Genomic DNA, 17,487 nt, shown 5'->3' on the forward strand with positions numbered 1-17,487 from the left:
TTAATTGCCCACTTCATTTTAAAAGTTCTCCTATAACATGTGTGAGCCCCTTCTTCCTAATCTGTCGACTTTGTGCTTAGCTTGGCCACTCTGGTTACCTTCCCAGACCCGAGGAGGAACTTTATGACATTCAACAATTTTTCCTTCCACCAACAGAATTTGGTCCAATGAAAGGTATTAGCTCACCCACCTTATCTCTCTCATTGGCTACAGGTCAGAGGTATTTGTAGTGAGGTGCTGGGGGGGCTGAAGTTTGAACAAATATGTGTCGTATTTGTAGCAGTATGTAATTTTTAAAAAGTGAACCTCAAAGGTCTTGATCTGCTGAAGATGTCCTGGCTGACTGAAGGTTAAAAAGCTGACTGTATTGTATATAAAGAGTCAAATAGGTCAGAAACCAACTTTGAAATAGAAGATAAGGTGGATCAAAATGAGAACAACCAGTGCCTCCGATATATAGCAGTAATCATCCTGGTTTTGCTTTTTAATTAGAGCTGGGTGCGTTATTTTCAGCAAATATTAAATTTGCCAAAAATCTATTTTAGGGGGCACCAAAACTTTCCATGAATATGTACAAATGCACCAAATACTTTTAGCCAAAAAAAAATGTGTTGGGACTGAGATGCCATTCAGAAAATAGCCAGAGAAGGAGGAATGTGGTGATACCAATCCCTCCCTTGTAAGTTTTAGCCCAGTGTCCTGGGATGTGGGAGACCCACACAGTGTGCCCCCTGTTCCTGATGTCGAGAAGGGATTGGAACTTGAGTCTCTGGCATTTCAGGACAGTGCCCCAGCCACAGATGCTCTGATGTGGGTATTTCCCAATCTGTTATGTTAAGAGATACACGGAAGCCATGACACTCTCCTGTAATGTCAGAAACCCAAGTTCAAATTCCATCTTCACATCAGGTAGAGAGGGGAATTGAACCCTGATCTCCCATACCTCAGGCGAGTGCCTTAACTACTAGGCTACAGCTTATAAGGGATGTACTACTATTATCTCCTCCTCCTTCTGCAATTTTGTAATCTAGCCCTTGAAAAGGTGTAGAAACAAAATGTTTTGAATCAAATAAATTATTTCATTTGACCCAAAACTGACTTTTCCAATTTGATTTGGGACCCCCCCCCCAATTTTTTTCAGTACTAAAAAATCAATTATTCACCCATATCTTAATTAGCAAATAATATCTTAATGGGCAACGAATGGTATCTCTGTTTCATGGAGGATTTAAAGAGTTCAAAATTTGGTTTACATTCCAATTCGGAGTAAAACCCCCAAATTTTCCACAAATTGGAATTACCATTCTCTGCTCATCTCTAGTCAGAGCCCTGGCTTCAGGGTAGTCCATCTGGGAAGCTGTCCTGTAGCCTGGAAGCCTGGACTTCTAAGGAACCCCGAACCTAGGAGCTAGGGCTTTTGGGCTCTTGGCTCCCCATCAGCCCACCAAGCAGGCTGCTGAGGAGCAAGGTAGGCACCAGGCAGGTTTTGAAAACTGTCTGGCAGGTAAGAGTCTGTTGAAAATCTGCCTGGTTTCTGGCAGCAATTCATCAGAATTGACATGTTCCTGCAGAATGTGTTGATTTCAACAAATCTGCAAATTACAACTAAAAATGTTTCTTTTGAATTTTTCTGAATTTAGTCTTTAACTTTCTATGGCATGACAGTACTAGGAATTTTTCTTTGTGAGGCAGTGCTTGTTTACAAGCACTGGGACTATTACTACTCCCTCAATTTCCAACCTCTCTCTTCTCTTATTATTGGTTATCTTTCAACTGATTTAATACATGATATCTGATCAGACCAATGACAGCCAGGTTGCGTGCTATGTTGCTTCACATCATTTCAATGTTCAGTTCTATCTTGTCCCTGGAGGTGTATCATAAAAGTCTACTGTGGGGAATTCAACAAAATGTCAAAATGATATATTATTATTCCTGAATACACAAGTGGTAAAATAAAGACGGGAAAAAATTCAAAATACAAAGTAGGGAGTAGAAACAGAGACGTGTTACTCAAAACAAACAAAAAAGAAAAAGTGACAGAAGGCCTCAGGGAAGCCCATTTTAATCATTCAGTAGTTGTGGGGTACTCTGGGGGGGGTCTTGAAAGTCCTCTTGATAGACCAGCATAAGATGAGCAGCTCATTCATCAGGTGTATGGCATGCTCAACCACACCTCAGTTACACAGAGGGCTGTTGCTGAATCCCCAGATGTGGTCATTGGCTACACACACCACCCCTTGTCATCTGACATGGCTGAGCTTGCACCATAGATAACATGGCAGCTCAGAGGCAGGCAGTCTCTCTCCTGGCTGAATGATGAGGAAGGAGTTTCTTACAAAGGGAGCATCTCTTTCCTGTTCTACTTATGACAATGAATGAGTAAGCTTGTGTGCTTGGCTTGTGCAGCTAATGCACAAACACTGTGTAGCTTGGCACTAGCTCTCTGCTTCTCAGTTGCTTCTCTGTGCTCCTGTGTGGTTAAACTCTTCCACAGGGTAGTTGATGTACAGCTGAATCGAACAATAAGAATAAAAACAGAGGCTATGAAAGTAACAAGCAAAGAGTCCTCTCTAATATCTCACCTCTTAATATCAGGTATTATAAGTGAGAAACCTTCTTGACAAAATCCAGGAAATACCACACCTAACACTTCTCAAAGATAAATGGGGAGCCCCTTGCCACTGACTCATCAGTAGCACCAACCAAAATAACCTGACAAAATAGTAGAACCAGTATAATAACATGGAGAATACAGTGCACTGTATCTACATTCAATGTTAGGTCATGAATTACTACAAATAATGTTTAAATTTACCCAGAGATACATTGACACAGCAATCTCATTTCCCCAAATGATCATCTCAGCACTGGAGAGAGTTTCCTTTCTAAGGACTATGTATATGTAGCTGCCCAGAAACTGCTTTTAGTCTATCTCTAGTTTAGAATTTCCTGTACTGTCCATCAATGTAGCAAGCGAGAGCTGACCCCAGTTCCAATGCCTCTGGGTTAATGGTGGTGGTTTTTCAGTTCTGGGACTCTTACCTCTCTTAAGATTAGTAACCAGTTAAATCTGACTCCTTTGGACATAGTATTATATAAATTACAATCATCCCAATGCCAAAAATCAGTGATGTACATCTCTCCAGGCCTCAATAACAATAAACCACTACCATTCATCTACCACAGTGTCAGTGTTGTTTTATGCTTTCACAAAGTAGCATGACAATACCTGGCTCCCTTCCTCTGTGATTTATAGCAGTTCTAGGTGCTTGCTGTTTTAAAGCCAATATCGGTAGGGTTATCAGATAACCAAGATTGGTTTGGTTTGCAGTGCCTGTTCATTTGAAACTAGTAGAATGAACTGAGATGTCCAGCCATTTTTGACATTCTTCTATGATTTTCCCTCCTCTGCTTCCTCCTCCACACTTCCTACTTAGGTGTGAAAGTCAGATCCTGTAGCTGCCTCTTTATTGGGCTCATGACATTGCCAGCCCACCCAACTCTCCTTCTCTTCTTCTTTCTCTTTGTTCCTCCCCTGAGTGAATCTTTCCAATGAATGATAGCACAGAAGAATCAAGAAAGAAGGGGAGGTAGCATTTTGGGCCCACCACAAAGACAGCTTTTGGAATATGTTTCACTGACAAGATAGAAGATGAGGGCAGGGGCAGAAGTGGGAGGGGACAGCAAGGGACCTGTCAAAATAGAGGCAAGAGTAGGTCGTTCTTTACATGTAGTCTCCCAAAACTGCCACAATGACACATTCCCCTCTCTCTCTCAAAAATATCTTTTCCCACCTATTCCTCTATTTTTATAATCCCCAAATCTTTTAATCTGGATGACCAGAATCTCCCCATTTCCTTCCCACTCACACATCCAAGACAGGTGAACATTGAGAAGGGGTCATGGTTTGGAGATTTCTAAATCTGGTCAGTCTGAGACAGTGGGTATCTTGTCTGAATGCACTGATTCTTTGCCATTCTTTCTTCTGCTCCATCTCACCACACAGTGTTAAAGCAAAAATTATTTCATTTTCTTCTGAATCAACTGAAAACTATTTTCCTCTGTTATGCCTGCAATGAAATACATTTCCATCTCTAATTAGCAAGTCAGACGACAACACAAATGTGTCTGCAGTATTTTGCTAAAGGTTCTCTATCCTCAGCCGAATAATAGAGGTCTTTCAGAGTATGTGCTCCTTCTTTTGTCATTTGCAGAGAGCATCCATTTCATTTTATTTATTTATTTAGCTTTTATAAATAAGCTGACTGATAGTTGCTTTGTTCTCTATTTCAGGTCGTGGAGACTAATTTGGTTGCTTTTGACTGTCACTGGATCATTATAAATGAGGTAACTATCAACCAAATGTTGTTGTGAAGCATGAATCCTGTTTTCGTACATACTGACAGTGTTCACGCTGGTCTTTGCCAAAAGGAAGCAGTAACTACAACAAAGTCCAGGCATGGGAGTGAGAGCATTGCTTAATAAAAACAGAATGACAAGTTTTGGGGCTTTTTTTGTTTTGTTTTGTTTTAAATAAAAGGCCTTCTTTGAATAAAACAAATGAAAAACAGTCCCCTACTGAGTATGTTTAGCCTTTCCTTTTGGCTTGAGTGGCCTGCTTTGGAGATCTTTCATAACAAAGAAAAAATCAAGCAAACAAAAAAACCAAACCAAAAACAATTCTTCTTTGTGAGCATAGTGAATCCTTCCTAGTGAAGTGCTTGTGTTCCATTTATATTTAAATGTTGTTTCTAAAACTTGTATGTGTTCCTCCCTTTGCCCCTTTAAAAAGCACAAGGATTAAGTAGTTCGGTATGGGCTGGTACCAAAACTCACTGAAGTTAGTGGGATCTAGATAGAGCCATATATGAATATATCTGAATAGTGAACAGGAGGAACCTTTCTCAAGTACAAACCTATCTGTTTTCAAATCTGTCTGACCTTGTGGGAATTTTTGCAACGATGCTTGATTAAAGAATCTGTTTTTAATTATGAAATGATCTCTACCATAAATGCTTGCCAGCCAACGTCTAATAGGTCAAAAAGCAGAGGAGGTACGCATAGAAAACACCACACAGTGAAGTTGTTTTGGATTATACAGTGTTCAAATGTTTCTCTGTTGTTTTAAAAGGAGTCATTTATTATGTCTACAAAATGCTTAATTGGAGAGATAATTATTCCCATGTTTAATGTATAATAACTATAGCTGTATCTTTTTTTGTAAAACATTGTTTAGAGAAATGATGCATGTAATTCCTGATCTTATCTTGATTGGCCACACACTTCTGTTTTCATAGTCAGTGATTAGTTATTCATTGTTATAATACAATAAATGAATCAGAGTTGGTTTGTTGATTCCAGTTTATGTTAATGGAAAAGCTCACCGCAGAAGCAGCATCTGGTTACAGTCTGTTTTTCCTTGTCTTTCTAAACTACAGGAAGGTCACGAGGTGAACCTATAGGCATAATCAACCATTTTTCAGTTAGGCTCGATTAGAATTTAGTCATCTCCCTGGTTCTTTGCTCTAGTGACCAGTTTAGTAAATCTCTTACACAGTTTAAAGTTAACAGATACAAAAAAATTATCATTTTCCCCAATTCCTATTGAAGTCAATGGGAGTCCCTCCATTCACTTCTGTAGGTGTTGGATTAGGCCCATAATTCATAGAGTTAGCCAAATACTGGTAAATCACTTAGGTGGAGGTTTTTAATGATTGATGAATATCATATCTTATCATCATTTTAGTCAATTGTAAATTAATTCGAACTTTAAAAGAAAAACATTAGTGTAGTAAACTGGAAAAGCTCCGATCATAGTACATGTGTTTTCTATATGTTGTAGAACCTACAGATTCACAAATCAGTTGCTCTGTGAAATGGATTCTGTCCTATGAGTCATATCCATGCATGAGAGGGTAAAATGTAGCTTTCTATGTTCTAGCATTCTAAATATTTGCAATATTTTGAGGACATTAAAATCAGATCAGAAACAAATAACATCTGTTCACAGTGGCATAGACTGAATCACAGTCTGACTTTGACCTATCATTTAAACAACATTTTTTCCTTTGTTACTTTTTTTGATGTCACCTTATTCAGACCATAACAAAAATGTGAATATATTCCAGGTGGTGAATGCTTGGGAACAATATTCTGCCTTTTTTGTCACTTTACCAGTACACTACAGAAAAATATCTAGCTTTTATCCACTTCAATGACAATGGGAAATTTGAAAGCGGAGTGATGGCTGCCTATGCCCTTTATTGTTTAGTTTTCTGTGTTGTTGTAGCTGTGTTGGGCCCAGAATATTAGAGAAATAAGTCTAGTGTTGTAAGCAAACAAACACCCCCTCCTCCCCCTGCGCGAAAAAAGTGCCATCTAGTTGCCAATTACTGTATCCTTTGGATTTACACTATGAGCCAGACTGGGAACTCCATGTTCAGAGTGGCATGTAGTTATTCACACAAGTACTCCCATTCCAGTAAATCTACCCTTTATGACGGATGTGTTTGTTTTGGCTAAATCGGAGCCACCGAGAAAGTGACTATGGCCTCCCATAAACCTAGAATTTAGGTCAACCTAGTTACATCACTCAGGATATGAAAGATTCAAACCCCTGAGAGATGTAGTGAAGCCGACCTAAGCCCCAATGTAAACACCACAAGGTAGACAGAAGAATTCTTCCCTTGACCTAGCTATCACCTCTGAGAGGTGGAATTACTACAGCAATGGAAGAACCTCTGCTGTTGCTGTAATAAGTTGTGCCACTGTGCCAGCTGTGCCACTGCAGTGCTTCTAGTGTAGAAATACCCTATTTTACATGTCTTTTCTAATCCTCTAATCTTCAGCATTTAGGATGAATTATGCAAATGAGAAATACATTGTTCGGGAAACAGTTAAAATAACTTCTTACAATTAGCTGCCAAATAAAAATTAGGAATGTATTCCCTTTTCCTTTGGTACTGAAAACAAAAAAATCTAAACAGAAATGCCATTCATGAACATGAATCTGCCTAGTTTAGCGGGACTGTGTATATTACTTCAATTGCTTATTTTAAAAGGCAGTAATGCTTGGTAACATTTACTTAATTTTATTGTCCCATTAGTTGATGTTTAAGGTAACGTATTAAATTAGCCTTGACAATGTGCATCTAATGGGAATTACTGTGGAAATTTGAAATAAATAAATATATAATAAAATGTTACCTTTAATAATTACCATATATATTGTATTGAAGGCTCCATAAAAATGAGAGGTTGCACAATTTCATATGTCACAATCAATCATATTAGTACTTGGTAATAATACCAATCTCCTCTCCCTGATCAATGCATTCAGTTGAGAAAAGCCTCTCCAAATAAATATTTCCATCCTTTCAGGGCCCTACAGCAGCCGATGGTATAGTTCTTTATTTAAATTTCACAAGATTCAGAGATTTGGATATATACAAATCAGAGGTGGAGTAATAGATATGAGAAGGGGTTTCTCTCTGTTTCTATTTTCCTTCTCCTCCACAACAAATTTAACCTCTGGAAGCCTAAGGAAATCAGGCTAAATTCTCTTGTCACCTTTTGTCGTATTTGTGCATTCATTATATATTTTATTTTTAGCTGATAGTGGAAATCGAGAGAAATTGTATGTCTGTATTTAACATGAAAGAAATGGCTTATTCATTTATTTATTTTTAAATAGGTGGCTTACTTTAGTTATTAGTTAAACTGTCTAGTGTAATCCTGCTATGCCCAGTGCTGTCACCTGTCTCCTACTGTTCTCTCTTCGGAGGACAGCCCAAAGCTCTTTGCACTGTTCACAGTTATTATAGGTGAAACATCTTTGAAAAATGTCAAACCATTAAAGTTACACATTTTTCAAACAGTTAAAAGGTGTCCTTGGATGCATGCACACAGCTCAAACAGATTAAAATGGGAGGCTCACATGCATGCATCCATATGCAGAATTTGGCTTTATATATCTGGGTCCTAGTTGTTGAGTTCTGTTTCTTCATTGTTATTTAAGTACAAGACAGTACTATGAAGATGAGGCTAGGGGTAGGTCATACTGTGAAATTAAGAGTCAACTTCTGAAGTTGTGATAGATCCCAGAAAGCAATTAATTGGATTTCACTAATTTATGTAATGGCACATTTTTAACACATGCAGTAGATTAATGCAGAATAATTACTTGAGGGATATTACAGGGTAGCTGGCCCCGGAGGGTGGTCAGGTCCTATGACAGGCTCTGCTAAAGAGAATGAAACAACCAACATCCCTCCGCGGATAATTAATTAACTACTGCCCAGCTATTTAGGCAATTAGTTAAGGAATACCTGGGCTTTATAAACAGTTATATGGGCTCAGGCAGGGGAGATCACAGGGAAGAAATGCTGGGAAAAGAACTCCTCAGGGGGAGCTGGCTCGGAAGCTACTCCCTGTGGGAAACAAAGACTGATGGCGTGAGGAACAGTACACAGAAAGAGAAAGTGCCAAAGGGAGGGCTTCTCAGAAGGAGCTGGTGAGAGAGCTCATCAGGAAAGGGGGCCAGAGAAGAGTGCTCCTAGCTGGAGAGGCTCAAGAAGGAAGGAGCTATGAATGCCAACCCTCAGCAAAACCTGGTCCCAATGGAAGGACTTCACAGGCAGCAGCAGCAGCCCCAGATCAAAGGAATTATATGCCGTTCCAAGGAAGGGTCATCGTGGGTTTGACCTTTGCAGGTACCTTGGCCCAAGACGAGAGAGACTTCCCCAACTGAAGTCAAGAGGGCCTTTCTCCAGGAGAGGGTTCTGGATCAATAGGGCTTTATGGGTAAGGGACTTGGACATCAGGGGGGTTGATGGACTAAGGTTAACTCAGCCCCTTCCCCCTCCAACTAGGATGAACATAACATAAGAACATAAGAATGACCATACTGGGTCAGACCAAAGGTCCATCCAGGCCAGTATCCTGTCTACTGACAGTGGCCAATGCCAGGTACCCCAGAGGGAGTGAACCTAACAGATAACGATCAAGTGATCTCTCTCCTGCCATCCTCTGACAATCAGAGGCTAGGGACACTATTCCTTACCCATCCTGGCTAATAGCCATTAATGAACCTAACCTCCATGAATTTATCCAGTTCTCTTTTAAACCCTGTTATAGTCCTAGCCTTCACAACCTCCTCAGGCAAGGAGTTCTACAGGATGACTGTGCTGTGTGAAGAAGAACTTCCTTTTATTTGTTTTAAACCTGCTGCCCATTAGTTTCATTTGGTGGCCCCTTTGCTAAGGTCAATGCCTAGTTGTGTAATGTTCTGCCTTTGGGTAAAGTTAATTACAGTGCTGAGGGGGCACTACTTAATATACACATGCCTCATTGGACTTATTGAAAGTGCATTAGCAGAAACTGATGCAGGGAGTTAACTGTAGTGCTGCACTAGGCCACAAGGGACATTCCGGGGTGAAGACCCCCATTACAAGGAGCTTCAGTAAACCCTTCCATTTTAAAATAATTGCAAAAGCTCGTGTATTCTATACTACTCTATTTTCTGTATTGTGCTTGCCACCAATGCAGACTCATATAACCCCCTCCCCAGAGATGTGGCTTAAGCTTTCTCTCTGGTGCTTACTACTTAGAGTGGCTTCTCCCCTCTCCTCAAAAGGGTTGGGTCCTGGGTTCTTTTTTTGTGATGGCTGGTATCTCCACCGAGAGTGACTCCTCACTGTGCCTGGGACACACTGGGTGCTTCCCTTGGGAAAATGAATAATGCTATCATTGCTCGCCAGGCATATGAAATCCAGTTCACAGCAAACAATGAAGTACATCAACACAAACTATGGCCAAGGAATGACATACCCCAAACAATATAACAATGGGGGATATTACTGGGAACAGGAAAATAGGATCTGGAGAAGGAAAGGGTTAGATTAACTAATAAATACTAACCATAAATAAACCAAGTTCCCCACCTCCCAACACTCATAACTTTCATAATCCCTCCCTCCCCCCCCACCTTCCCAGTCAAATGATATGGTGATGGGTGTGGAGAGGCGTGCTGCAGCTCTATGAATGTTGGCCAGCTTAAACCAAAAGGATGCCTTTACTGTGTCTTCATCCCTAGGTGGGACAGGGTGCTTTCCTGGCTCCCTGGTCTGGGGTTCTTCAGAGGTGTAGGCTGGCTCTCCAGAGCCAGCTCCAGGTCAGATCTCTGCCATTATAGCTGCTGGTCTCTGCAGGGTTGGAACGTTCTGTTCCATGGACTAGGTCTCACTGCACCTCAAAGACTCCTTCTGAGTGGAAGGGGAGTTAATCAGAGACTCCCTGAGCTGTTCTGCTTCTCTGTCTTTTGGCTCCCAAACTCAGTGCTCAAAAATGAAACTTGTATCTTTGCATTTGCGTCAGGCTGTCCCCTTATCATGGAGGGGCTGAGCAGACCTGGCTTATCATTGGCCCAGCTAAAGGCTGGTTCAATCATGCTCTTCAGAAGTCTCCTATTGGCCTCAGCAGGGGTGTCTAGTCTATTCTGTCCGTATACCTGACTCCAGCCATGCTGGGAAATGGTGTCAAAGGGCTTTGGTAGCCATTTTTGTTGTAGTCCATAGAATAGGGCTTGCTAGAGGCTCAGCTCAGAGTTCCAGGAACTGGCAAACACTAAATGTGGGTTACACTGCTGAGTTACCTCTCGCCATCATTCACGTTAGGCAGGTGGTAACTAATATAAACTGGTATTCTGAAACCCACAGCAGTGCATCTCTGCCACTTTCCACCTACATGTCTGTAGGTTGCTTCAGAGCAGGCAGAATGAGCTAGCTCTGCAGTGGTCATTAGCTCTAGAGGCCTGATCCGTGGCCCACAGAGTGGCCAAATTGGTTTTTCATTCTTGTCTTAGGTTTCTTCTCCAAGTTCTATCCTCACTCCATTTGAATGAATGACAACACCTTTCCTAGTCTTGGTCCCAAGGAGAAAAAGGAAAAGATTTGGCCCAAGCTATCAAAATCTATTGATACTGAACCATTACCTTTAGAAAATCTGAATCTTTTTTTAATGCATACTATGCCCAGAAACTGGGCCAGTTGGCATCCTGTTTTTCTATTTCTTTTTTGGCTTTCAGTACTTGTAAAATATATCATCTGGCACTCTTATACTATAGAGAGAAGGGAAGTGAGGTAATATCTTTCATTGGACCAACTTCTGTTGGTGGAAGGTGCAAGATTTTGAGTTTCATGGAACTCTTCCTCATGTCTGGAGAAGATAACTAGAATGTCACTTGTACCTGAGAAAGAGCTCTCTGAAGGTCAAAAGTGTGCCACTTCCCCCGACAGAAATTGGTCTAATAAAAGATATTACCTCACTGACTTGTTTCTCTCGTCTCCTGGGACCAGCAAGGCTACAACACTACAAACGACCCTTATATCCTTCATTTAAATTGAAATGCAAATGGTTTCCTCCTATGAATTAGTCCCTTGATCTAGTTTTGTTGTCATTATAGACCATCTCTTCAGCTCAAATCTAAAAATTAGAACCAGAGAAGAATGATCTGATAGTCTTGTTTTGTACAATAGAACAGGTTCTTGCTGTCTGTCAATCCCAAGAGAAAATACTGACAGAATTAATTGAATGAGGCAAATTTATTTTCATCAAATTGTCCTGATTTAAGCTGGGTTTGTGGGTAACAGCTTTGCAATTGAAACGTTAAACTAAAAAGAAAACTTTATTATAATACCAGTACAGTCCACAGAATTTCAAGTATGTTTGTCATGAATCTGTTCAGTTTATTTGTCATATTGTTTCATCACATTGACAATTCCCACATTGATCCTGTCTCTTTGGTGTTTGTTTGGACTTTGCTTTTAGTCTCCAGAAAATACTTATAAAATACACAATATGTCTGAAGTGTGGCAATGACCTAGAGGCAAAACCCAGAGAATTCTAATTAAAATGCACAAAACTGCTGAATACAGAAAAAAAATATGCTGTGTTTTTGGGAGAAAAAATGATAAATGTTTGCACAGCTAAAAGTCAAAACCTCTTATAAAATGTTAGTTGGCAGTGTAGCATGCCATGTGGGTATGATTTTTCACAGTATTGAAAAAAAAAATCAGCCTCTCTGTTCCAATATAAGCAAGATGTGGAACAAAAACCAAATTATCATGCATAGTGAACTTCCCCATGAGTACTATGATTGATTAAAAGGTGTGGTGTAGAATATAGATAACATTCTTTTTAACTGTCCTCTATGATTATATTGCAGTTGTATTAAAAAATGACCTGCATTTTGCCAAAGAAGCAACTTTTTTCTTTCTTGTAGCTAGTGAAATGACACAGAGAAAATGAAAAGACGGCATATTAAGCTGAGAGAAACCATTATCTATGGTACATTAAGGATTAATCGACCAGAAATGCAGGATATTACACTGGACACTGCTGATGCCAGGTGTTATTTTGTTTGCAGAAAAAAATCTATATTTCATAAAAACATAAATAACAGATGAGGCCAAAAGCTATGACATGCTCTGAAGAAGAATAAAATAGGTTTATTGTAGTCAAGAGAATTGATGTTAAAATTGACAACTCTTAGCATGTTCTTCTCCATGGCTTTAAAAAAAATGGAGCTATATCTGAACCATTCATTTCAGAAGATTTTGCTTTAAGCATGTTCATTGTAGCCAGAAAAATACATCAGGACTGGTGTTTACAATTAAAACCCAGCATTTTCAAAAGTATGGTGTTTGCTTTTTGCAGAAAGGAAACTGCATTTTGATTTTAAATTTGAATATTTGTGCCTCCAAACTATGCGATCATGGGCACAGACCATGAAGTTAGAAGCACAAGTGCACTGATTTGCTCCTGTAATTCATTTACAGACACAAAGATACATTTGCCGTAAGCTTAAAAAGGGGTGGGAGGGAGGAGGGGAAGCTGGGCCTTAGACCTTTGGGAAATATACCTCAAAATGTTTGCTTTCTATTGGAATGCAGAATTACTACTCTAAGTTGCATACTACTGATGACATAGCCTCAAAAGTCTCATTTTTTTTGAAATGGTATCCAAAAGATTTTCTATTCAGCAGAAGATTACCTAAACCTCTTCAGTCTGAAAGTCATGTTGGATATTTCAGTATAACAAGATTTCTCATAGGATTTTTGCTAACTTTAGCATGGAACATTACTCTCTTATGTTTCCAAAATGTATGGGACATCAAGTACATTCTGATAAACAGGGTCGACTCATTAGGGGAAATAAGCAAATGATTCACTCTGCTGAGGGACAGACCCTAGGTTTGAGAGAAATCTCTTCAGATAAATTGTGTTGTGCCACACAATATTTCAGTAACTTTGCATCTGTGCAGAAAAATATAGACAAAAAGAGATGAGAACCCCATTTTTAGGGCTATCTTTTTAGTCCTCAGAAAAGATAAAAGTTCAAGTTTTGAATAAAGGTTTGGGTCAGTTTTTATAGTTAATTAATCTATTAATCATACCAAATTCAGGGTCATATCCCCAGCTAGTGTAAAACAGCGTAGCCTCAACTCTTTACATATACACACATACCCTCATACCACATTCCTCTCCAAACCAAAATATCCAATAAATGTTAACTTTGTGATTTATTTAGTTTTCTTTAAAGTGTCTGTCCTGAGCTGTGGGTGCTCAGCTTTCAACCAGAATAGAAACCTTATGGATAAAAGGGAGGTTTTAAATTAGAGCTTGCAATAGACAAGAACACATACACAATCTTGAATGCCCTAATGCTTTTCTTTCTCTCTCTCCCCCCAGTGCCCATTTCAATAAATGGTTCGTTAACTACTAAATTGTGCATAGGATTTTGATATTCTTTTCCCAGGAAATGAACACTTAAGACCCAAATGTCTGTACCTCCAGAGCTCTTGATGTAATGCCACACTTAGCAATACTTTATACTATGTCTTCCTACTGTCCTTATTATCTGTTGTGAAACACTTTAAAGTAAAAGATCAAAGGGAAAGGGGAAAAACCCCCAATCTGAGCCCAGTTACACCCTCGAGGTCTCTCTTTAGGCTTCAGTGTAGCATATCTAAGCAAGAGATATGATTATAGAAATGGTCGGCTTCATTTTAATGAACACACATGTTTTTATTTGAGGACATGACAGCACTGAATAAATGCAGTACAGTGATACCATGTCTCTCAACATCTTCAGTTTATTTTTCATTTACAATCTGGTGGTGACATTTCAATATTTTAACTCTTGTACATATTCTATGCCTGATCTTATCTTACAGGAAATAAATGATGTGGATGTGCAGGAGCTAGTGAGAAGGTCAATTGGAAGGTTAACAATTATTCGACAGACATTTCCAGTCCCACAGAACAGCAGTCAACGCTGTTTCCGTGGCAACCACAGAATATCTTCATCACTGTGTGATCCTAAGGACCCCTTCTCCCAGAACATGGAGGTATCTTCATACTAATACTTTCTTGCCTGTGTGCTAGCTTTATAGACAGCTACTGGGAAAATTTGAATTTAGTGTAATTCTTTACTCTGTTTATTTGTAATATTCTTCTGTGTGGCATATCCTAATGGTTCATGCATGAAACAATGAAATGGCTTAGCTGTTTGGTGTGCCATTTTGGTGACTAGAGCTACATATCTAGCCTGAGCTACGTATCTCGCCTAAACCGCAGCAAGGCATAGAAATCAGAGAGAAGCAGCTCAGCATCCAGAAGAAGGGGTATTGAATTGCTGAGTTCTGTAGTTTACCAGTTCTCCATCAAGAATTGCCTCTGCAGAGCCACACAATAAGAATCTCGTACCATGTTTCTCAAGCCACAGAACTGGTAAAACTAGTAAAACCATCCTGGAGAGCTTCTGCCTAAAGATTTGGAACCAAGCATTTTAAAACATGAGTGTCTCAAGCTAAATACCTAAATCTGTACTTATGTACCTATGTGGCCTTATTGTCAGATTCTGAATACAGATTTTACTGACTTCATGGAGATATCACATTTATGCCAATACATTCCACCATCCACCCACTGCAAGCATATTCCATATATGGACTGTGAAAGAGAAGAGATAACATGTATTTTTAAATCCACTTCTATGCTCCTGATCTGTCATGAATAATATTGGTTGAAAATGTTTAAATTAAGATTGATCTTTTTTCAGTAAACAGACTTTTTTGACAAAACATTTTAATTTTCTCCAAAAATTTCTTTTAATATTTTGGGGTTTTTTTCATTTGCAGCTCTTACATTTTGTTTGTTTTTCCTCAGCTCCAATATTAAAATGTCACAATAAACAAATGGTGGGATTTTTTCAAAATGTAAAAATATTCAGGAATTTAAAAAAATCACTTGTAAAATATTACTTTAAAAAATGAAATAAAAAATCGGTCAGCGGAAAATTAAAAAAGAAATAAATCAAAATTGAGAGAGAAAATATTCTGAAAATATTGGATAAAATTGTTTTTGAGTGTTTGACCAGTTCTAATTATGATTTTGGTGGAATTGAACCCAATCAGAATGAGTAAATTCATAGAGGTAAATGGCAAAAGAGGATGTAATGCAATATGGGTTTACCAAAAGTGGGTCATGCCAGACCAACCTGATTTCCTTCTTTGAGAAATTAACTGATTTTTTTAGATAAGGGAAGTGTAGTAGGTCAAAAACATTTGGACTTCAATAAAGCATTTGACATGTACCATGTGAGAAATTATTAGTTAAATTAGGGAAGATGGGGACCATTACAAGCATTGTAAGGTGGATAAGGAATTAGCTAAAGGAAAGAAGGCAGCAGGTTGTGCTGAAAGGTATATTACCAGACTAGGGAGAAGTTACTAGCAGCGTTCCTTAAGGAGTGGCCTTGGGATCAGTATTACCAAATTTTTTATTAATAACCTTGGGGCAAAAGTAGGAGTGTGCTAATAAAATCTGCTGATTAATCTTCCCACCTGAGGGAAGTTGGGAGACACTGTCAATACAGAGGAGGATTAGAATACTATACAGGAAGATCTGGATGACATTGATGACTGGAGTGACAGAAATGGGATGAAATTTAATAGCACAGTGCACAGTGGTACAGTTAGTGTCTAATAAAAAGAATTTCTGCTACACTTCAGGGCTCATCAGTTGGAGGCGACAGAGAAGGAGAGAGACCTTGGTGTATGGTTTGATCATAGGATATTTATGAGCCACCAGTATGAGCAAATACAATCCTAGGATGTATCAAGCGAGGCATTTCCAATAGAGATGGAGAAGTATTAACTCCATTTTACAAGGCATTAGTAAGACCTCATTTGGAATAGTGTGTACATTTCTGGTCACCATGTACAAGGAAAACTATTTTAAACTGGAACAGGTGCAGAGAAGAGCTATGAGGATGATCCTGGCTATGGAAGGCATATCTTGTGAGAGGAGATTGGAAGAACTGGGCTTGTTTAGTCTCACTAAAAGAAGGCTGAGAGGGAATATGATTGATCTTGCTAAATCAGGGGGAGATAAATACCAGGGAGGGTGAAGAGCTATTTATGTTGAAGGACAATGTTGGTGCAAGAACTAATGGCTATCAGCTGGCCATGAACAAATTCAGTCTGGAAATTAGAAGAAGGTTTCTAACCATCAAAGAGATGAGGTTCTGGAACAGCTTTCCAATAGGAGTTGTGGGGGCAAGCAAGTTAATTCGTTTTAATAGAGAGCTGAACAAATTTGAGTGCACTTGTATGATGGGTTTGCTTGTGATGGTAGGGGGCAAGGCTCAAAAGCCCTAAGGGGGTCACTTCTGGTTTCTAAAGCTCATGCTTCAGGGTTGCAGCTGGCCATGAGAAGGGATCAGGAAGGGATTATTCCCACTCCGCCCTGAATGTATTCTGGGATTTTTCCCCTTCCTCTGAAGCATCAAGATGGCCACTTCTGAAGATGGGACACTGGGTGGGTTGGATGGGGGCTCTGAGATGGCACCGAGCATCCTCTCCGTCAGGTGCTTGACTGGCTGAATCTTGCACACATTCTCAGGGTCTAACTGATCAGCAAACGTGAGGTTGGGAAAATTCCTTCCTTCCTTCCTGACCGTGTGGGGGGAGGGAAGGAAATGGGGAGAGGTTGCCTTCCTCTGCAGCCAGGATTATCTGAGTATATCTCATTTAACCATTTCCCTGCCATTGTTCCTATTCTCTGCCTGTGGCATGTAATAGTCTACTATTGTGTGGGTCTCATTCCTTTGAAGGGTTTAGCATGCTGGTGCTGGGTGATGTCGGTGCTCTGTGATATACAGGTCAGACTAGATAATCAAGTGGTCCCTTCTTGCCTTAATCTTTATGACTATACTACTGGAGGGCCCAGTTTTGCAACTGACTTCAAGCTGACAGATCCTTGTGCCCCGAAGGAGTTGCAGGGGTCTGGCCACACAGTCACTCACACGGTTGAGTTCACATATGTGTTTAGAAGCTCAGGGCCTTTGTGTGCTATTAAGCCTAGTTCGTCTCAGTTCTGTCAAAGTTATGGCTATGCAGAGTGCAGGACCAGGTTTAAAAAA

The 17,487-nt window shown here is 39.6% G+C and overlaps 1 protein-coding gene across 2 annotated transcripts in view; it reads left to right on the forward strand.

Annotated features, from left to right (window-relative positions):
- Positions 1–17,487, forward strand: part of GRID2 (glutamate ionotropic receptor delta type subunit 2) — a 1,048,711-nt gene that overhangs the window by 678,222 nt on the left and 353,002 nt on the right. For both annotated transcript variants that reach the window (XM_084626026.1, XM_084626027.1), the window contains 2 exons: positions 4,297–4,350; positions 14,237–14,410. In XM_084626026.1, the coding sequence (XP_084482152.1) occupies positions 4,297–4,350; positions 14,237–14,410 (228 nt within the window). The remainder of the gene's footprint in view (positions 1–4,296; positions 4,351–14,236; positions 14,411–17,487) is intronic.

Source organism: Lepidochelys olivacea (assembly GCF_965140295.1).
Source record: "Lepidochelys olivacea isolate rLepOli2 genome assembly, chromosome: 4".
Lineage (NCBI taxonomy): Eukaryota > Metazoa > Chordata > Testudines > Cheloniidae > Lepidochelys > Lepidochelys olivacea.